Source organism: Ictidomys tridecemlineatus, chromosome 2, assembly GCF_052094955.1.
Source record: "Ictidomys tridecemlineatus isolate mIctTri1 chromosome 2, mIctTri1.hap1, whole genome shotgun sequence".
Taxonomy (NCBI): Eukaryota; Metazoa; Chordata; class Mammalia; order Rodentia; family Sciuridae; genus Ictidomys; species Ictidomys tridecemlineatus.
This window is the reverse complement of record NC_135478.1, coordinates 133,547,293-133,570,212: the sequence shown is the minus strand read 5'-3', so window position 1 is coordinate 133,570,212 and position 22,920 is coordinate 133,547,293. Positions and strand designations below refer to the sequence as shown.

General features: G+C 37.1%; 1 protein-coding gene and 1 long non-coding RNA gene across 4 annotated transcripts in view; one reads left to right on the top strand and one right to left on the bottom strand.

The window, feature by feature from the left end:
- Positions 1 to 6,933: 6,933 nt before the first annotated feature.
- On the bottom strand, positions 6,934 to 22,608 carry LOC120891986 (uncharacterized). The gene is made up of 3 exons (XR_005736595.2): positions 22,359 to 22,608; positions 19,820 to 20,037; positions 6,934 to 7,938 (listed from the first exon to the last, which is right to left on the bottom strand). It is a non-coding gene; the product is annotated as an uncharacterized LOC120891986 (long non-coding RNA).
- Positions 22,207 to 22,920, top strand: part of Hecw1 (HECT, C2 and WW domain containing E3 ubiquitin protein ligase 1) — a 405,199-nt gene continuing 404,485 nt past the window's right edge. For 2 of the 3 annotated variants that reach the window (XM_021722298.3, XM_021722299.3), the window contains exon 1: positions 22,208 to 22,569. In XM_021722298.3, coding sequence (XP_021577973.2) covers positions 22,540 to 22,569 — 30 coding nt within the window. In that variant the 5' untranslated portion in view covers positions 22,208 to 22,539. Of the gene's footprint in view, positions 22,570 to 22,920 lie in introns of all 3 variants that reach the window. The other variant, XM_040291866.2, reaches the window with a different exon arrangement.

The window sequence follows — 22,920 nt, the reverse complement described above, 5'->3', positions numbered from 1 at the left end:
GTATCTCCTCTTCTGAGAATTGTCTGTTCATACAATTCAGGTCCTCGGCCCATTTATTGGTTGGGTATTTGTTTTTTAGGTTCTTAGCTTTTTGAGTTATCTATATTTACTAGCGATTAGTGCGGTATCTGATCTCTGAGGGATAAAGATATGCTCTGAAGATGTAGGATCTCTATTCACTTCACAGATTGTTTCTTTTGCTGAGAAGAAACCTTATAGTTTGATTCCATCCCATTTATTAACTTTTGATTTTAATTCTTGCACCAAAGGAGTCTTATTAAGGAAATTGGGGCCTAATTCCGTATGATGGAGATAAGGGCCTACTTTTTCTTCTATTAGATGCTGGTCTCTGATTTTATACCTAAGTCCTTGATCCATTTTCAGATGAGTTTTGTGCATGGTGAAAGATAAGGATTTAATTTAATTTTGTTACATATGGACTTCTAGTTTTCCAGCACCATTTGTTGAAGAGGCTCTTTTCTCCAATGCATGTTTTTAGCACCTTTGTCTAATATAGGATAACTGTAATTTTGTGGGTTAGTCTCTGTGCCCTTTGTTCTGTACCATTGGTCTACCAGTCTGTTTTGGTGCCAATACCATGCTGTTTTTGTTACTATTGCTCTGTAGTATAATTTAAGTTCTGGTATAGTGATGCCACCTGCTTCACTTTTCCTGATAAGAAATGCTTTAGCTATTCTGGGTCTCTTATTTTTCCAGATGAATTTCATTATTGCTTTTTCTCCGTTTGTGAGGAATGTCATTGGGATTTTGATTGGAATTGCATTAAGTCTGTATAGTGCTTTTGGTAGTATGGTCATTTTGATAATATTAATTCTGCCTATCCAAGATCAAGGTAGATCTTTCCATCTTCTAAAGTCTTCTTTGACTTATTTCTTTAGGTTCTGTAATTTTCATTATAGAGATCTTTTGCCTCCTTTGTTAAATTAATTCCCAAGTATTTTTTTTTTTGAGGCTATTGAAAATGAGGTAGTTTTCCTTGTTTCCACTTCTGAGGATTTGTCACTGATATACAGAAAGGCCTTTGATTTATGGGTGTTGATTTTATATCCTGCTACTTTGCTGAATTCATTTATTAGTTTTAGAAGTTTTCTGGTGGAACTTTTAGGATATTCTAGGTGTAGAATCATATCATCAGCAAATAGTGCCAATTTGAGTTCTTATTTTTTAATGTATATCTCTTTAATTTCTTTCATCTGTCTAATTGCTTTGGCCAGCGTTTCAAGAACTATGTTAAATAGAAGTGGTGTCTTGTTCCAGTTTTTAGAAGGAATGCCTTCAATTTTTCTCCATTTAGAATGATGTTGGCCTGGGGCTTATCATAAAGATCCTTTATGATTTTGAGATATGTTCCTGTTTTCCCTACTTTTTCTAGTGTTTTGAACATAAAGGGGTGCTGTATTTTATCAAATGCCTTTTCTGTGTCTATTGAGATGATCATATGATTCTTATCTTTAAATCTATTGATGTAATGAATTACATTTATTGATTTCCATGTGTTGAACCAACCTTGCATCCCTGGGATGAATCCCATTTCATCATGGTGCATAATCTTTTTGATATGTTTTCATATTTAATTTGCCAGAATTTTATTGAGAATTTTTGCATCTATGTTCATTAGAGATATTGGTCTGAAGTTTTCTTTCTTTGATGTGTCTTTGCCTGGTTTTGGAATCAGGGTGATATTGGCCTCATAGAATGAGTTTGGAAGTGTTCCTTCTTTGTTTCCTGAAGTACATTGAAGAGTATTGGTGTGATTTCTTCTTTAAAGGTCTTATAGAACTCAGCTGTGTATCCACCCAGTCCTGGGCTTCTCTTGGTTTCTAGACTTTTGATGGCACCTGCTATCTTGTCAATTGAAATTGATTTGTTTAAATTGTGTATATCATCCTGATTCAATTTGGGCAAATTATATGACTCTAGAAATGTGTCAATGCCTTCAGTATTTTCTACTTTATTGGAGTACAAGTTTTCAAAATAATTTCTAATTATCTTCTGTTTTTCTGTGGTATCTGTTGTGATATTTCCTTTTTCATCACATATGTTAGTAATTTGAGTTTTCTCTCTCCTTCTCTTCGTCAGCATGGTAAGGGTCTGTCAATTTTATTTGTTTTTTCAAAGAACCAACATTTTGTTCTGTCAATTTTTTCAATTGTTTTTTTTGTTTTAATTTCATTGATTTCAGCTCTGATTTTAATTATTTCCTGTCTTCTGCTGCTTTTGGTGCTGATTTGATCTTTTTTTAGGGTTTTGAGATGTAATGTTAAGTCATTTATTTATTAACTTTTTCTTCTTTTAAGGGATGAACTCCATGCAATGAACTTTCCTCTTAGAACTGTTTTCATAGTATCCCAGAGATTTTGATATGTTGTATGTGTGTTCTCATTCACCTCTAAAAAATTTTTAATCTCTTCTTTGATGTCTTCTGCAAACCATTATTCATTCAGAAGCATATTATTTAGTCTCCAGGCATTGGAATGGCTTTTATTTCTTATTTTATCATTGATTTCTAATTTCATTTCATTATGATCTGATAGAATGCAGGGTAGTATCTCTATTTTTTATATTTGCTAAGAGTTGCTTTGTGGCACAGTATATGGTCTATTTTAGAGAAGGATCCATGTGCTGCTGAGAAGAAAGTGTATTCTCTTGTTGAAGAATGAAATATAAAAAGTCTAAGTTATTGATAGCATGTTTGAGTTTTATAGTTTCTTTATTCAGCTTTTGTTTGGAAGATGTATCTAGTGATGAAAGTGGTGTATTAAAGTCACCCAAAATTATTGTGTTGTGGTTTATTTACTCTTGAACTTGAGAACATGGATGCTCTATTGTTTGTGGCATATATATTCATAATTGTTAAGTCTTGTTGGTGTATGGTTCCCTTGAGCAGTATGTAGTGTCCTTCTTTGTCCTTTTTGGTTGACTTCAGTTTGAAGTCTATTTGATATGAGATGGAAACACTTGCTTGCTTCCTCAGTCCATGTGAGTGGTATGACTTTTCTCAACCTTTCACCTTCAGTCTGTGGATATCTTTTCTTAAGAGATGAGTCTCTAAGAGGCAGCATATTGTTGGTTCTTTTTTTAAAATCCAATTTGCTAGTCTATGTCTTTTGATTGGTGATTTTAGGCCATTAACATTCAAAGTTATTATTGAGACATGATTTATTTTCCCAGCCATTTTTGTTTATTTTTGGTATTTAACATGATTTGGTTTCTCCTCTGATTAGATTTTTTCCTTTAGTGTAATTCCTCCCTCTGCTGATTTTCATCATTGTTTTTCATTTCATCTTCTTGAAATGTTTTGCAGAGGTTGTTGGGTAATACAGGCTTTCTAGTTGTAAATTATTTTAACTTTTGTCTATCATGGAAGGCTTTTATTTCATCATCAAATCTAAAGCTTAGTTTTTCTGGATATAAGATTCTTGGTTGGCATCCATTTTCTTTCAGAGCTTGGTGTATGTTGTTCCATAATCTCCTGGCTTGAGGGTTTGGGTTGAAAAATCTGCTGAGGTATAAATTGGTCTCCCCCTATATGTGAGCTTATTCCTCTCTCTTGTGGCTTTTAAATTTCTATCCTTATTCTGTATGCTAGGCATTTTCATTATAATGTGACTTGGTGTAGGTCTATTGTACATTTGGTGTCCTATAAGCCTCTTGTATTTGGTTTCCCAATTCATTCTTCATGCTTGGGAAATTTTCTGATATCATCACATTGAAGAGATTTTGCATTCCTTTAGTTTGAAATTCTGTGCCTTCCTCTATCCCAATAACTCTTATATTTGGTCTTTTGATGCCATCCCATAATTCTTGGATGTTCTGTTCATGGTTTCTTACTATCATCACTGTGTGATCAACTTTATTTTCCAGATTGTACACTTTGTTTCATCATCTGACGTTCTTTCTTCCAAGTGATCTAGTCTTTTGGTTATGCTTTCTATTAAGTTTTTTTTTTTTGATTTATTGTGTCCTTCATTTCAAGAATTTCTGACTGGTTTTTGTTCAGAGTCTCTCTCTCTCTCTCTCTCTCTCTCTCTCTCTCTCTCTCTCTCTCTCTCAGTAATCTTTTGCTAACTGTATTTGCTCTCTTATCTCTTTGCTGGAGGGATCATTTTTTGCCAATATTTGCTCATTTTGGTCATTCTTTAATTTACAGATCATTTTAATTATGAACCTTCTGAACTCCTTCTCTGGAATTTCATAAAATTTGCTGTCCATGGGTTCTGTTACTGTAGTATCCTTGTTTGTTTGAGGCACTTTCTTCCCTTGTTTTTTCATGATGTCTATGTGTCTTCCTTTCTTGCATCGTGGATCTGAGATATTACAGTTTCTACACTATATTTTTGTAGTGCCCATGCAGATTGTCTGTAGCTCATTTTAATGTTGGGCTTCCAGACCCTGCTGGTGTCCCTCAATGTATGCTACTGCACATAAAGGTGGTGGTGGCAATAGCTGAGGTAACTTGAGATAATAGTTAAGGTGCCCCAAAATGGAAGCAAAGTATTACAGAGATGGGGCTGAAAGGGTGGGCCTCACACTCCCTTGGGGATGCCTGTTTTGAGACGCCCTGTCTGCTGTCAATTAGTTAGAGGCTACTATGTGGGATATGCTATGGTGATGACTTCAGTGTCCCAAGATGGAAGTGGGTTAGGCTTAGGCTGGGGGGATGGCAAACTCAGACCTATCCTTGACCTGGTCATACAAAAGTCAGTGAGGATGGATCTGGGCCAGGCCTGGGCTCCCATGGTAGTCTGCTGGTTGGAAGAGGTGGTCCTGTGCTGGAAGCTGGGGTCCAGCAGGTGCTTGCAGGTGGAGGGGTGGACCTATGCCTATTATGAGCCTGGGTCCCGCTCAGGCCAGTGTGGGTGGATCTGGGAGAGTCCTCTTCTTATATCTAGAAAATTTTGTATCTTATAAGTATTCGGATGAGATAGAAAACAAAATATTACCTATTTTTCCAGCTTCTCCTACATCCAGGGTATGAGCTCATTCAAACACATTGGCACCAGAAATGAATCAAAATTAAATAGGTAAAAAAGGAAGCGTGGATATGAAGTAGGAAGAGATGGGAAGTAGGTGCAGGCTCTAGGTGGCAGGGCAGCTATGCCAGGGGAAGAATCCAGAGTCATCTGGTGTTCAGAAGGGATCTCATTGTGCAGGTTTCAAGGAAGGATTTGTATGACATCAAGGCTGATGTCTCACCTTCCTGAGGAATTTGCAAGCGTGATTCTCCATCTTCCCTGGGAATGATATGGAAACAACCTGTTTCTGGTTAATCAGTTGAAATCTTGTCTTTTACTGTAGTCAGAGAAGCTGTAGAAGTAATTTATAAAATTAAACATTCATTTCTGATTTTAAGAATGAACAAATGAAAGTAGACTTTTAGAAAACCAAAAAGAAAAAGTGCTTTGCTTAATTCAATAAATATCTACCACCTAAATTGTAACTTAGTATTGAAAGACTGAAAATATTTCTATTAAAATATAGACAAAAACCATGCCTGTTTCTGCTACAGTTTTTCAATGTGTTCCAGGGGACCAGTATAATAAGAAAATGGAGAGAGAATAGTGGGGGCAGAGAGGGAGAGAGAGAATTATCATTATATGCCGGTGATATAATTTTATTGTAAAGGCCAAGATATTTAGATTAAATAAAATAGATAGTTAAATATCGTAGCCCATTAAAAGGGAAATATTAAAAATCAGCATATTTTCCTATATATCAGCAGTAACCATTTGGTGCTGAAGTGGAAAAATAATACCTAGAAGTCATTTCTAGATAATAATTTCTATAAATAATGTTTTAAAATATTAAGATCAATAGTAAATCTATAAATATATGAATATAGAATGGAGAAATTATATAGATACTTATTGATATTTACTTATTGAGGAATTATTGAACAAATGAAGAGATATACTATGTTCCTGGATATAAAACTTATAGTATAAATATGCCACTTCCTTCTAAACTAATCCATATTCATAGTTCTTATGAGTGAAATGAGGTTTGTTTTGAGAACCTGTCAAAGTTATTTTAAAGCTCCTACCATTGAACAGTATGTTCAAAAAGTATGCTGAAATTGGATGATTCAATGAAATTCCAAACAAAATTCAAACTATTTAGAGGAGACATTATTCCATAAACTAATTCCATAATATATGTGGAAATTGAAAGAACTATTAATAGTCATGACAATGTGGAATAAACAAAGAGACCTACCACTACTTATAGTAATATAGACCTATATTTGCATTTATAAAGACTTAAAAACTGACAGTAATTAAGATAGTGTAAAAATGATTGAAGGATTAACCATTGAACCGATTTTGCAGAATAGAGACCCCAGAAATAGACCCATTCCTCTATGAGCATGTAATTTTTCAAAATACATAAAATATCTCATAAACCAATATGGAAATGACACGAAATCAACAAAAGAAGTGGCCAAAAGAATTAAACACTCTTCACAAAGATGATATCCAATGGCCAACACACCTATGAAAATATCCTCAATTATATTAATTATAATCCAAAAGAAAATTAAAACTATAAAATATTCTACACATTTATAACACTACAGGAGTTAGGTAAGAAGGACTGAGATTAAAAGAACTGACAATACCTGATATTGATGAGGATATTGAGCACTTGGAATTCTCATGCTTGAAGGAATGAAATTTGGTACAATCCCTTTGAAAATTGTTTGCCAATATATACTCCAGGATGTAGCAATTCCTTTCATATACGCTGCACACACACTCACACACATACACACACACACATACACACACTCACACATATACACACACACATACACACTGAACAGAATTTATCCATATGTACTAAAAACATGTATAAGAATGTTTTTGACAACAATTTAGCTCAAAGCTGGGAATAAAATGTCCACCAATGGTACACTGGACAAATAAATTGTGGTATGTTCATATAATGGATGGTATATAACAAAAAAAAATGTTAACACAATCATGTAGATGAATCGTACAAGCATAAATTTAGGTGAAAGATGTCCAATCACAAAAGAATGCATATTGAGTAGGTCCATTTACCTACAGCAGTCATCTTTGGGGAGCAACAAGAAGCCTCACTGAGGAAGGGCCTTCCAGGTGCTGGTAACTTCTCTTCCTTGAACTGGATAGTGTTTTGATGAATATGTCCACTTCATGATAATTTATTGAACTGAAACTTTATGATGTATGCGCAGTCTCACTGTGTGTCATACTTTAACGGAAAATGTTGATTAAAAACAATAAGGAAGTGCTGGGTGCCATGGCTCATGTCTGTTGTCCCAGCTACTTGGGAGACTGAGGCAGGAGGATCTCTTGTGTCCAGATATATGGGGCCAGTATTGGGCAGTATTGCAATACTCCATCTCAAGAAACAAGAATAACAACAAAAACAAAATCCCCACAAAGAAATAAAGAAGAAGGAGGAGGAGGAGGAAAATGATTTACTAACAAATTAATTTATAAAATATGATTAAATTCCAGAAGAAAATGTTAGCTTTAATAACTACATAATAAATTACACGTAAAAAATGGCAAATTTTGGTCTGTGAAAAAAAATAGGAGAACACATAAATCTTGAGTAAAAATAAGAGGGCATGAAATTGAAGGTGATTTGATATTTGTTTCTTCTTATACAACACTGATAAGCAAGAAGATTTCTAGATGTATATACAAAAATTTTAAATAACATAAAACATAAATAGGAAACTGGGAAAATTTTTATAATATACAAGACAGTTTAAGAATTAATATACCAAATAACACATTATCTTCAAGAGAATGATTGGTTTGAAGAAGGGTTTCTTTTTAAGATATGCAGGTAAATGACAATTCAGTGAATCCATTGGGAGGAGAATTTTATATAGAGTGAATTTCCTGATGCTGTTGGTGGTCTCTGTAATAAATAAGATAAAGACTGTTCAAAATACATGAAATGAGACACATTAAATAGTAAAGCCATCACATTTTTGGTTTTTAACATTGTCAAAAATCTTATCCACATCTTATTCAAAGTAAAAAGTAAACTTTGCTGTGTAAAGAAATTCCCTCTCTCATAGACCGTCATGGTGATTGGAAAAGAATCAAGTCCCCCAGGCTGCTCTGGCCCTCTTCTGAGGATGCTCCTCCTGCAGGGTGGGGTCAAGTCTGATCTATCTACTTAGTGCCTATCTGGTTCCCATTCAAAGCTCATTCCCTGCTTATAAGACCCTGTGAAGCCCTAGGGTCCTCTTCCCAGCATCTTTTCTCCTGGGCTCATAGAAGGTATGAGCCATCCTTCAGCAGGAAGAGAAGTCAAAGGTAGCTGATTAGTAGCCTGCACAGAGCTTGGATCTGCATCCCACTTGAGTATTTGAGGGAGCCAGAGGTGGCAAGGGAGAAGCCTGAGAATGGAGCCAGGCTCAGCCCTCCAGATGCCCATCCCATTCTGGCTCAGACTATCCCAAGAATTTGAATTCCAAGTCCTTAGGAAAAGATATTCGTTCAGAAGGAGGAATAACCATATGTGATATGAAAGTTATCCTGATTTATAAATTTGAAGTGTTTATTTACCGAGTTTTGGGGTCCCTATTTGAACCTTGCCCCGCCCTTTATATATTACAGGGAGAAGATTGCTACTGAACCCCCAGGTGGCAGAGTGAGCTTGGACTGAAGAACAGGTGCCTCTTCCATTGTCATAGAGAGAGTGAAGCAGTCCCGGGTGTGAGTCAGGAAATTAGGAGACACGGAAATGGAAGCTTTATCTGTGAGTGAAGAAAGGGTGTTGGTTAAGGAGTTTGAAGGGGAGTGAATGTTTGAGTTGTGTTACGGGAGAGAGAAAGTAAATCCAGGAAGTTTTCTAACCTTCATTTTCCCTTAATGTGCCTTAAATACTTGTCCATACTATACATAAATTTTCTACATTTTTATTTTCCCTTTTTACCTAATATTCCATTTAAAATATGTACTGTATTGCATTTGACAAATCCACTAGTTTGGATTTGAGGATTGTTAACAATTTTTTTTTCAATTATAAAAGCTAGTTTATTGTTATCACCAGAGATACATATCTAAATATCACTTAGAGACCTTTCTAGGACAAATTCTATAAGAGCAATTTTTGATCTTAGGATGAGATTTTTAAAAGCAATTGTTCATTTACTTTAATTTGAACCAACTCATCCTATTCTAGCCTGTAAGTTCACAAGCACCTTCACCAAAACTAAGTATTTTTCTTTTTCATTGATCAGAGTCTACTGTGCTAGACTCTAACTGCAAAGGTAATAAATTAAGTATACAATAGAGATTGATATATTTTTAAAAAACAGGACTTGGGAAGAAAGTGCTATGGTAAGTGCTATTTCAATCTTACTGCCTGTGGTGGGGTTTTCAAAATAGCCTCTACACAGTCCTTTGTTAAAGTTCAGTGACATTATATACCTTACTTCATACTTTCTGGCAACTAGGAGACTCTTGGGTCTACTATATGATAATCGAAATGAAAAAAAAGAATGATCAAAACCAAATTGTGCTAAATAGACACTGTTTTCATGCATTTATCAAATCCTCATAATAAACTTAAGATGAAAATATTATTATTCTTCTCATTTCAAATGAGGGAAACTGAGAAAAGAAAAATGAAGCACATCCAACTATATATGTTAGTCACTCCTGGTGGCAATAACTAGAAATAGAAGGAACCGGGCTGTAGGATTCCATAAGGCAATAAAGTGTGGCAGAACTTGAGTAGAAATTTTCACCTTGGGATAAATAAACTTTGACTTCAGAAGAATGTTCCTGCATCTTTCTAAAAGGGTTGGCAGTGCACACTATGTGGTTGGCATCTCTGGAACCACAAGGGTACAATAGTGAGTTGTAAAATTTAAAAAGTGTAAGGAAAAAACAAATTTTGTTATTTATGTAAACATAAATAATAAAATAGCTGAAAACAAAGGTGACTTGCATTGCTGGGCTAAAGGGTTTCTGGGAGAAAGTTTGGGAGTAGGAGTTAGGGGAAAGTTTAATTGCTTAAACTTGAAATGAAAGCGAGAAGGAAAAGCTCTTCTGGTTTCCAAGGCAATCCTGGTGGGTGGAAGTAAGAAACAGAGGGAAGAGAAGGACCCGGGAGATGAAGCAAAGCTCCAGGGGCAGAATAATCAAAAGAATTCTAACAGTGGATTGTCCAGATGTTAGGTCAGAGCACATTTGCAATGTCAGCTTCCCTCCCTGCAACCTATCCCTGGGCACCCAGAAATATCTCTGTGAGTAGTTTTTGTCTTCTTTTTCTTTTTGGGTATCTAAAGGAAGTATCTTTTTACCCCCAAAGCAGTGATAAGTGACAGGTGAGTTTTCCAAGGGACTGCCCCAAACCACCCCAAGATGGGGCTGGTAGGGATTTTACAGAAGAATCACTACACTCCAAGGTACTCAGTCCAAAGATTTATTAAAAGAACTTATTTACAAAGCATTGTAGTGTTCTGGTATGGTCATATCCAGGTATGTCCATAATTAGGGAGGGAAAAGTGATAGAGCTTACCTGAGGAATTAAAGAATGTGGCTTAGATCCAGAGTCAATTTCTACACCTTTAGCAACATGATTGATGTTTCAATGTTTTGAACAACAACCTAAACAACTTTTTCATTTCCTGGGAATGTGCAAGGCCCTGGCTTGTGTTCAAATCTGCTGGGAAAACATGCAACAACAACAAAAAAAGGTGCTCTGTGTTTCTCTCTCAGGACAAAGAAGAAATGCAGGGATAACTGGGGGACTCAACAGCATCACATCTGGGTCAACACAGTGCAGTCTGAAAATATGCAGAAGCTGTACATGAGTGGAAGTGGCTACAAACATGAGAACTCCAGGAGTTTAAAGTGCACTCAAGCAGGCCTAGAACTTCCACAGAGTGTGTACTTCAAGAGTTTGGACCAATTGTGAAGATACCAAGAATGACAGTGTGGAAAGTTCCCAACTGACATCTAGGTTGTGAAAAGCAATGAACTTTTAGTTGAAGAACTGGAACTAGAAAGGGATGCCTTTTTGAATGAATGCTTTTGGTGGTAAGTGCAAAACAAATTTATAACCCTACCTTTATAGATGCACAAAACTGACGTCCAGGCTAGGTTTTCTTAATTGCTTTGTAATCATTTAACAAAGCCAGTGACAGGCTCTGGTCAGCTAACTATTTACATACACTATACTATGAAAGCCAAACATTTTCTATGGCATAGTTTTGGGAAATTCTTACATCTTTGAGCTGCAGGGTAGACTCTGTTGAATATCAGGTCAAGGATCCTATTGTAACATAGTGGCCGAGCTGTAAAGGAGACTGAATGCCCAGATTTAACTGGTCACTACTACCAAAGTGAGGGTCCCCAGTAGGAAATGAATGGTACCTAGTTAATGAATAAGATCTAGAAAGGGACAATTGGTTGAGTCCCCTGAAAGCCTCAGGCCAGCATAAATAGGTATTGCTCTTCTTTACCAAAAGCGAGTTTTTCTTGCCTGGAGAATTTGCAGAGGTTTTAGAGAGAGAAGAGTCTTACAAGATGAAGTCTATCTTCTGTAAAATTTGTCCCCATGTTCTGTTATCATGTCCATTCTGACAACTTAGGCTCAGGTCTTAGTAAAGTGACTTAAGAGAACTTATTTACAAAGGACTATAGTGTTCTGGTACGGTCTGTCTTCTAGACAATAGGTTTCATCCTACAGAACTGTAGGATCTGGCTAATGTGTACTATTAAGACCTGATATTTTGCAGGTAATATCTGGGAAGAAAGAACCAGTGAAATACTCATCCTGTAGAGGAAATGTGAAGGAATGCAAATATGTTTTGATCTAATAATATAGCATTTTATGTGAAGTATAAAATCTTTTACTTTAGTGTTCAGGAGGTTGAATTTGTAATTTTGTATATAGTCCATATTTATAATGTTTCATGACTGATTCAATAAAACACATCTGTTCTATTTTAAAAACTTGATATGTCTACTGATTTCTTTCTTTCTTTCTTTAAACATGTATTTTTTAGTTATAGGTGAACACAATACCTTTATTTTATTTTTATGTGGTGCTGAGGATCGAACCAGTGCCTCACATATGCTAGGCAAGTGCTTGTCCTCTGGGCCACAACCCCAGCCCCTGATTGAGTATTTCAATGATATTGTTCTATTATGTACTTTAGGGTTCTCTGGGTAATCTTATATTGACTAGATGGTATATATTAAAGTCAACTAAAAAGGATAGGAAAAAATTTCTCTTAACATTCATTAACATTTTGCTACAAGGTTATTCTCTAAATATTGACTTTTAAAACTTCTTTATAAATAATTAATATCAATATTAAAGTATTCATTATGCATTTTGTTGGCATATTTAAGGTTTGAATTCTAACAATAGGGTTAAAATACTATTTTAAAGTATTTTTGCATATTCTATCTACTTTTCACTTTTAATCACTTTGTATTACTTTTAGTCTTTTAATATATGCTCATATAAAGTATATGTGTGACTTAAATTTGTTGTATTTGTTTTTAAACATACTGAAGATATTTTAATAAAGAAAATAAACTCATCTGTTTTAAGTGGGGTAACTTATCTGGGTCAAATGTTCTGTTTGATCTCAATTCTGTCATTGCTTTATGCTTCCCTGTCTTTAAGAATATGGCCTGTGATTTGTGTGCTTCTGTCTGCTGGATTGGGGACCAGAAGTTTAAAATTCTATTAAGTGGTTGAAACTCTCAAATTCTACTAAAATTTATCAAAGAACATGAATCAACTATGTACCTGATTTTTTAAAAAATTAACAAAATCAAAAAGGGAAATATTGTGTTTTTCCAACCATAAATTTTCTTGTCCTTATTGGCCGGCCCAACTTATCATACACAATTGTTCATTTATCATGATTTTTGATGCATCTATTCTATTTCAATAAGAGAAATATCTTTTTCTCTTTGCATTTGATTTGATATATTAGTAATCTTTTTGTTGCTATAACAAAATACCCGAGAAAATCAACTTGTAATAAGGAAAGATTTGTTTTGGCTCATGGTTTCAGAAAGTTCAGTCCAAAGTCACTCAGTCCTGTTGCCTTTGGACCTGTAGTGTGGCAATGCATCATGGCAGAGAGTATGCAACAGAGGATACTGCTCACCTCATTCCCTTCAGGAGGCAAAGAGAGACAAAGAGCCTGGGGTCCCAATATCCCCTTCAAGGGCATACCCCAATGACGTAACTTCATTCCACTAGGCCCTATCTCTTAAAGGTTCCACTACCCTCCAATACCACCACAGGATGAGGACCATGCCTTAACACATGGACCTTTGGAGGATGTTTAATATCTAAACCATAACCCCCTACTTGCTAAAGTCTACATGAACACTACATATTTGATTGTACATATTTCTGGGTCCAGTTGTAGTCTTATAGTTCTTCATTTTTATTTCTAGCTTGCTGTCTTGAATGTATTTCAGAGGAGTGATGTAGAAAGGTACATGAGTGGTATGCTTCTGTATTCCTACTTATCTTGAGATATGCTCTAGTGCCTTTACATGTGAATAACTCAATAGTGTAGAGAATTTTTATTTGCAAAACACCTTGCCATAGCAAATGCCTTTTTTGTGTTTGATGTTTCAGAATAGAATCACAGTGCAGTCAATCTTTTGTTCCTTGGGTTTTACCTGTATTTTAGTCTGTTGCTTATATAATTTTTTTTCAGTATTGGTAATAATTTAAATTTTATCTTTTTTTATTGAGCACCAAGCATCTTCTAGATTTGTCTATTTAAAGTTTCCTTCATCTTGGGTAAGTTTGCTTCTACAAAGTCTTTTGTTTTTGTTTTGTTCCCTTTTTGGTTTAAGTCTCCCACCCCACCCCACCCCATCCCACACCCCTAACCCCCTGCCAAGGAAACCATAGAGTTTTAAGGTTGGGAATCCTTTATCTGCTGTATAAAATTTACATTTACCATCTTATCCAACTCATCACTGTTTTCTTTTAGAGTTTGATAATTTCTCGGGGTTGTCCTTTATGCCAATCATTTGTTTTCTATAGCATCTTTTCCCCCTTTCAGTGTCCTATTGGATTGATTTTCAATTTGTATTTGCATTTGGCATGTTCCTGCTTTTTTGTGGATTGTTGTCTCCTATCCAACATCTTCTTTTTGTATTTCTGCCTGATTAATTTGTTCCCTTTATCTTTACTTGATCAACTTCATTAACTTACCCAGAAAATACCTTCTAAATTTGAAAAATATGTTTTTTTTTCAGTAGAAAGTTATTTCATTTCTTTAATTTCTCAGAACAAAGTTCTCTTTCATGGAAAGTGTCTTCCAGAGCTCCTGTTTTCATTTTTGGGTTGTTTGTTTTGTGAAATCTCAGCTGATCAGAGTTATTCAGGTTCAGGGGCAATCAGGTGAGGGGAACACACTGCTAGCCTCCTCCGTGTGGACTTGTGTGAACTCCCACTCTCAGATACAAACCTGAAAGGCACCTGTGCAAACTCCTGTACTTCTCAGTGCCTTATAGGCAAGGTGAGCCTCAAGATTGTGGTTGGGTGCATCATGCTTGGGCAGCTTAGGTCATTTAACTATGTGAGAGACTCAGTGTGCAGTGTTTTTGAACAGCATACGTCATTGCAGTCTGCACTCCTACTCCAGTATTCGCCACTCATCCTGGGCCCCACTCTAGTTCATAAAGCTTTCAGCTGGATGACTAAGCACTCCAGAGAGCAGCTCATCCCTGCCGGGTCCTTCTGTTCTCTGTCATGTCTGTTCTCTATGATATTGATCTGAGTGGATGCAGAGAAAAAACAAAAAAACTAAAAACAAACAAAAACTGAACAGAGGAATGTTTGCAAGACTTTCTTTAGCTCAGAGGATAGATAGTATCCAGGGGAAGGATGACCTCTGATATGTTTAGGTTAATGTCTCTGAGTCACTCACAGATCTGGGACAAGGGAAGGGCTCAAAGTTTTGTCCTACTTATTTGAGGTCATATGATCTATGCTAGATTCTAGAGTTTGGAGCATGTGATATGTAGACAAAGAAGGCACTTCTCAGACATTCGCATCAGAAGTGTAATTGTTAGAAACTTGCCCAGATTTTGGCCAGTGTTCTGTTCTTGTCTCTCTTTATTTTTGGCATTATGTCAATTTTTAGCCCCAGTTCTCTGACCCTCTCTTTATCCATACCCTTTACACTATGAACTTGCAATTCCATCTGTAGAGGAGTGGAGTTTCTTTCCCCATCCCTTGAATTGAGGCTAGTTCATCATGAGCTTTGACCAATAAAGTGAAAGTGGTGGTGTGACAATTCTGATACCAGAACTCCAAAGTCTTGTATATTTTTTATTCTTTCTCTTTCTTTAAGAAAACAAGTTTAAACTAGCTTGCTAAAGGATGAGTGGCCACATGGAACAGAGCCAAGTTGTCCCAGATGAAGTTGCCCAAGATCAGCCAGCTCTCAGGAAACCTGCCAACTGTTTACACAAATGAATCCATCTAAACCAAACCTAGATCTGCAACTTATAGTCAATTTATAGACTCATGAGGAAAAAAAATACATGGTTATTATTTTTGTCAACTAAGTTTGGGGTGGTTTGTTATACAGCAACAGCTAACTGATACATAACATTTAATCACAAGACTGTTTAAAGATACTTGAAATATGTGACAAACTACATTTCAAATAAACTGTGAGGGACACATGCAAACCAGACCTGAACCATAACAGAGGGCAAGTAAAGTGAAAATGGTCTCAATTTAATTTGTGCTTAATTAATTCACAAGGATATTTAAGAGTTTTCAAACAATCATTGTGAATTTTAAATTGTCCATTAAAATTGTTAGTATCCTTTGCCCACGTTACTTTTGTGCAAACTGGCTTTTTAAAAATTTCTTGGTGAAATCTCTCTGTATTTTCAAATCTAACTTTTCTCAAAATACTTACAAATTTTGTTTGATTTGTGTTTCTTTTTAAAAAATATTCTTTCAGTTATATATGGACACAATATCTTTATTTTGTGTATTTATTTTCATGTGGTGCTGAGGATTGAATTCAGTGCCTCACATGTGGGAGGCAAGTGCTCTGACATTGAGCCACAATTCTAGCCCCTGTTTGGCTGTTTCAATGCCTAAATTATACCTTGATTAGATTTGTGAAGAATCCTTCTGTTGTGTAATAGATTGTTGATAAATATTCATAGTTCATAACTGTCTACCACTTTTCTTTGTCTTGTGTTATTTCATCAGTATTTTGATGGGAAGGTGAGTGAGGGCAGCTTAGGTGGATGCCATCCTAATCTGACTCATCTTTTATCAATATATCATAATAATATAAAATTATTACAAATTTAAAGTCATACCATATATTTTGCTTTGCTCTATATTTAAATAACAAGTATTGTTTCACTTACTGGCTTTAAAACTTTTCATGGTTCTCCATAATTTAGATGTAACTTTAAAAGCTGGAGCAGGGCATATCTAGCTCATCACCATGTGTCTCAAACTTCTCCATCCAGGCATATCTCTGAACTCACTCTCTTTGCTCCATTTAAATTGAACCTTTCACAATTTCCCAAGTACATTCTAATCCTTCAGTCTTCTGCTTTGCATGTATGGTATTCTTTATTTTCTTAGGATGTCTTTTGGCCATTCAAAAAATTTCTGTTCCTGCCAGGTGGGTGGCACATGCCTGTGATCCCAGCAGCTCAGGAGGCTGAGGCAGGAGGATCGTGAGTCCAAAGATAGCCTCAACAAAAGCGAGGCACAAAGCAACTCAATGAGACCCTGTCTCTAAATAAAATACAAAATAGGGCTGAGGATGTATGTGGCTCTGTGATTGAGTACCCCTGAGTTTAATCCCTGTTACCAAAAAAAAAAAAAAAAATTCTGTTCTTTTTTCAAAGCCCTATTAGTGGCAGCTTCTCTAGCTTCCCCTCAGTTAACATGGTTGTTCCCGTCACATGGACAACACACCTCCAACTCTCAGTGTCTACACGATATTTTAATTACACTTAATTGATCACAAGATTATATGCTCTTTAAGAATAAGTGTTAATCACAGTGACCCTGCCTATCATAATTAGAAGCACAATAATAAATTATTTAATTAATAAACAAAATAAAAAATATGTTCAAGAAATGAAAGGATAGCAAGTTAGATGAGGTCAGATAAACAAAAGGCATACAGTCAGAAAGCAAGAAGTAAAGATTCTCCATTCACAGGCAACATAATTTTGTATATTAAAATGAGTTAAGCAAAGCACAGGATACAAGATATAAACACATACCTGTACCAATTTTTTTTTCTAGCCTAGCAATGAACAAGTCATTAATCTTACTTCTTCTTTCCCGCATTTTATGATGCTTTGACATGATGGGGCCCCTGTTAGCTGTAGGGGGACACTGCCCCTCCTAGACCTAGTTAATTACAAATAACTTGTCTATGAGCCCTGCCTTTATGTGCAAATCAAACCAGTCCCTAGTCAGACCTGCAGTCACCTCCTTTATCTAAGGCTCATGTACCAAGCCAATGTTTCTCCTGCCTAAGCCAAACGAGGGCCAAGCATGAACAACTGGAGAATATCCAATGGCCCAGAGCCACTGAAATGATTCAACTATCAGATCCTAAACTTGCTTAAATTTGCTTATCCTAACTTACCCATTTCTTCCCACAGAAAACAAAATAAAGACTCTGTGCCATGCTCTCCCCTGGTCCGTTTTGTATCCTGATGGGCCTGGCTGTTTCTCTGTGTTTCTAGGGATCTTTGAGTTATGAAATTCTTCTTTGATGACAATCATTTTTGGGTCTATGTGCCTGTATGACTATACCAGACGGATTAAAGCAAATTCCAAATGGGACACAGTGACCCACACCTATAATGCCAACTGCTCATGAGACTGAGGCAGGAGGAACACAGGTTTGAGGTCAGCCTGGGCAACTTAGCAAGACCCTGTCTCAAAATAAAAAATAAAAAGAGCTGGGGATGAAGCTCCATGATGGAGAACTACTGGGTTTAATCCCCAATACTGGGGAGGGGGGAATCCAAGTACATTTTAATTTGAAATAAACTTCAAAGATTATATCAATGTATTTTATAATAGTCCCTTCAAAATGAAATTCTTAGGTGTGCATCTAACAAAATGTGCATTGAATCTATGCACTGAAAACTTTAACTACTCACAATGTAAAAGAAAATTTAAATAAATGCAGAGATATACTAAGTTTATTGGTTGTAAAATTTCAAGAAATTGGGAGATTGTTAAAATGTCAATTTTTCCAAAATTGATCTATAGATTTAATATAATCTCAATCAAAATTCTAGTATAAATGTTTGTAGATATTGACAAACATTCTAAAGTTTATATTAGGAAAGTGCAAATTAAAACCATACAAAAGATGAAAATAGCCAAGATTATTTTGAGAAAGAACAGATTTCAGGATGGTATAAATCTATACTATCAATACACTGTAGTATTGACAAAAAAAGGCACATAATTTAGTAGTTCAAATTAAAGAATTCAGAAACAAAACCCTACAAATATGGCCAAAAAGTTGAGAAAGCAGTTTATTAATGAAAGGTTACTTTTGAATAATGGTGCTAGAATAACTGGACATCCATATGCAAAAAAATAAATAGTAAAACAAATATAAAAAAGCATGACCCATACATCAGACCTAAAAAATGATAATAATTCAAAATGGACCAAAGACATAAGTGTAAAATGTGAAACTATAAAACTTATAAAACAAAACATAAGTAGAACTCTTTGTAATTTTTGTTAGTCAGAATGGTCCTTCGATAACAAAAGTGTGATCCCTAAAAGAAAAAGTTGATAATTTGAACTCCATCAAACTTAGAAACATTTGCTTGGTGGAAGAGACAACTGAAAGAATGAAGACGAGCCACAGACAGGGAGGAAATATTCAGAAATCACATATATGACAAATATTTTATATCTAGGACAAACAAAGAACTCCTTCAAAATAATAATATGAAAGTAAAAAATCATTTAAAAATGAACAAAAGTTTTGAACAGAATCTATCATTAGTCATTAGGAAAATGCAAATTAAAACCATACTGAGCTACCACCACATACCTATGCAACTGTTTACACTTGAATCGTACTGAAATTTTCTTGAAATTTTCTCTTCTCATCTTGTCACATTAATCTGAGTACTCTTCCTGTGCTCCCTTCATCTGCCAACTCCTACTGACCCTTAAGTCTCAATTCAGACACCAGGAAGTCTACTCTTGGACTCCCACCCTCATGCTCCCAACTTGGGTCTAGGTTTGCAGCCTGGGTACTGTGTGAAATCAGATTCTCTATTTCACCTGTCATTCCTTCAATCAATATATAGGGCACGTTTATTTGATTAGAGATTTATATACCCTCAACTCTAATCTCTACAGTCAGAGATTGTTTTTCAAGGTTATTTCCCCAGAAATTAGAACATTTAAAACTTGTTGAAGAAATAAATAAATTTATATGAGAAAAGCCCTATAATCTTTCATGTACCTTTAGCCTCTGCTAGCCCCAACACAAAATTATTATAAGGTTTTAATAGCTACCAAGAGGGCCACTGCCACTCAGTAGCCATGTGCTGGTTTAAAATTAAAATCTCCTCTGTCATTACAGGAAGGACTTTTTTCTCTATGTCACCTACTCATCTGACCAAAGTTGGACCCCCTGGCCTCTGAGTTGTTATTCTAAGCCTCTGGACCTAAGATATCTAAAGAATGGTCTTACAGAGCCAGCTGTAATTGGTTATGCAGGAAGAGACCATGGAAGACTTTATACCATGAGCACAACTTCAACGGCTCCATCATTTTCCTCCCTCAGTTAAAAGACTTTCACTTCCAATATTATGGTGAAGTTCTGCTCCTGAAGGTGAAGCCTCCAATCTGTTCAAGTCATAGTTTTCTCAGCAATGTAGGAGTCACTTGCAGATGGGGCTCTGCTCAATTTTCACTGCATGTGGTCTGGGCATAACAGGAAAGCCAGCCCCTGCATGGGTCCTGAATTAAAGAAGGTGGACACACAGGTTACATCAGCATCATGATAATACGGATATTCATATATGCTTCTTGTAATGCCTTCACCACCTATGGCATTACTTAAGATCAGTAGTATTGAGGGCATTGAAATTGTGACTCGTTGTATTCATAACAGTTTTTTGAGTATATTAGGTTTACACATATGACTACTAAATGGATGGCTTTAAAATTCAAGCAAAATCTTTTCCTTTTTTTTTCACAAAAACTCTTTAAGATTAGAGCAGCTGACATCAGTTACCTCCAGATCTGAGGTCTTCTCACAAATGAAACCTTAACAAAACTCCAGAACCATTTATTATTTTCCTCTGTGAAATACAATAATGTCTCCCAGACTGAACTGGAACTGTTAAAAGTGTGTGTATGAATATATATATATATATATATATATATATATATATATATATATATATGTATGTATATAGCCAATGTACCTGGCATGTAGAATGACTTTACAAGGAGTTATCTATGCAAAGTGTTAAAAGGTGAAACTTTGTGTACTTCTAGTTTAATGTCTTTTGTCTTCAGTAGGGAAAAAGAAAGAAAGAAAGAAAACTCTCCAGGGGAAAATAAAGCACACCTCAGGATTGTTACATCAATAACTTTTATGAGAGTTGTTGACTTGTCAAGTCATCTCCATGATATATAGAACACAGAGAGAATCTCTCTGAGCCAAGTTGATGCTGCATCACTGAAAACAATGCAGTGAACAACGTCCTGGCAATTAATTGAAGTGAAGAATGTTTCTTTATTGTGGTTTGGTGCCATTGTGCTAATTTAAAAACTATGGGTGCTAGTTTATACAAGATTTTTTTTTCTTTCAAATGTCTGGTTGAAAATACAGTTGGTTGATGCTGCAACCTAACCAAGTCTATTCTCAGAGGAGTTTCTTCATATAGAAATGGATATTAATTCAAGTGTAAAATCTCCTGAAGAAATGTGTGCCCAGCATTCTGTGTGGATCCTTAACTCAGGTTTGAAAAGTGATCAGCTTTGAGCTCATGGGACTGGAAGATTTGACTGTTGTCAGGCAAAGGGAAGGGTCTGTCCACAAAGGACTGATCTTCTCCAATGAAATTCTGGAAAGGGAAAGGACTCACTCACTGCATGAAGGGGCACAACAGTTAGTGAGGTTGCCATCACCAAGTCCAAGTTCTCTGAGACTGGAAAGTTCCAGTTGTGAGAGTGATATCAAGGCCAAAAGGTAGGTAATGATAGGAGAAAGATTGAGAAGCCACCTATCAGGTGTGTGGGAGCTGGAAGGAGTCTTGGTTTGGAGAGGTCTGTGTTCAGGTCTTCAGTAAGGAGTCTTGGAGTCAGGGTCCACCCTTTGTTTATTCTAGAAAGAGTCTGGGTTTAGGATATGGGGAAGAAAATAACTTCTAAGGATGTGAAAAAAGGCTCACCTAGGTAATGCTGGGCAGGAGAATGGGAAAAAAATAAGGAAGGAGTTTGAATAATGCAATTAAAAATCACAGACTATGAGGATTATATGCTCAAAACCTCTGAATTTTATTTCAACACCTACAAGCCAAATAGTAACCAAATGCATGCAGATTTACATACATGAAGCAGACAGCAACCAACAGTAACCAGCATTTCATTTATCTTTGCATCTGGATTCATTGTTTAAGGAGGAGCTTATACAGTTCGCATTGGGACACTGTGCAGTTGAATATAAAACCTGTTTTGAAAGCTAGATTTGTCAACAATAGATATTCTGGGAGTAATTTTCACCCTTTGCATTTGTAATGACAATGTTTATTTTGTGTACTTGCTGTGTAAATACAAGATGCTGTCCTGAAATGTGTCTATGAGTGTTCGTAACTGTATAAGGTGGGTGAAGAAAGTGTGTAAAACAGAGGCCGAGAACACCTGTCACAGGGTACCTGCCTAAGGTGTAGATACCGCATCTTTTCAGAACACACTGCACATACACAAAAGGGCTGATGAGCAGTGGTTGGTCCTGGATATGCCCAGTTCTCGAACTGGATATTGGAAGGATGGGGCTGGCGGTAACAAGAATCAATATATATTTACGGCGGGGGCGGGGAGGGGGGGTACGTGGAGGCTGCAGGGCGGGGCAGCGCTAATGAGAGCAAGCCCGGCTTGTGGTTGGTTCGGGAGTCTGGTACCCACAGAGGAGCAGGCAGGGAGGGAGGGGATGCAGGCGGGAGGATAAAGCGATGAAGTGTGCTGCGTTGCCGCGCATCAGGCGCTGTTGTTGGAACTGCAACACCGTGCGCCTCTGACCGAGACGGCCCTCTCCTCTCGCACGCACTCACCGAGCCGCTCGCGTAGCTCCGCGGTGGCGGTGGCGGTGACAGCCGCTCGCTCCCGGCAGCCCGCAGCCAGAGCTCGGCGAGAGCTGGCGATCGTCCGGGTCCCCCAAACCAGGTGCCTGGTGTTTGGCGCCTATGCAGGGCACGTGCGCCCCCCGGCTGTAACCTGCACCCTGACGGGAGCATGATCTGTGCCCAGTCCGGGACTGCCAAGGTAAGAGAGCGCTTTGCGGGGACTCTGCCTTCCGCCCCTGCCGCCCCCCCCCCCCCGCCCTTCTCTGGGCGTCTTCCTAGCAGCTCGCGAGGCCCCAGCAGCGCCCTCCCTCCCTGGGGCCGGGATCCACCCTCCTTCCCACCCTCTCGCTTCTCCCGCGAGGTTCAATTGTCAGCCTGGGGCGCGCAGCTGTCCGGGTACGGCTGGGATGCCCGGGTGTCGACCCGGGCTTGGGTATAGCAGGCGCACCCGGCCCTCCTGAGGGGCATGGAAAGAAACAAAGAAGCCCCCAAGCGGGTTCTCAGCGCCTCCCCCGCCCCTCGGCGCCCTCCCAGTGGCGAGGAGGTGTCA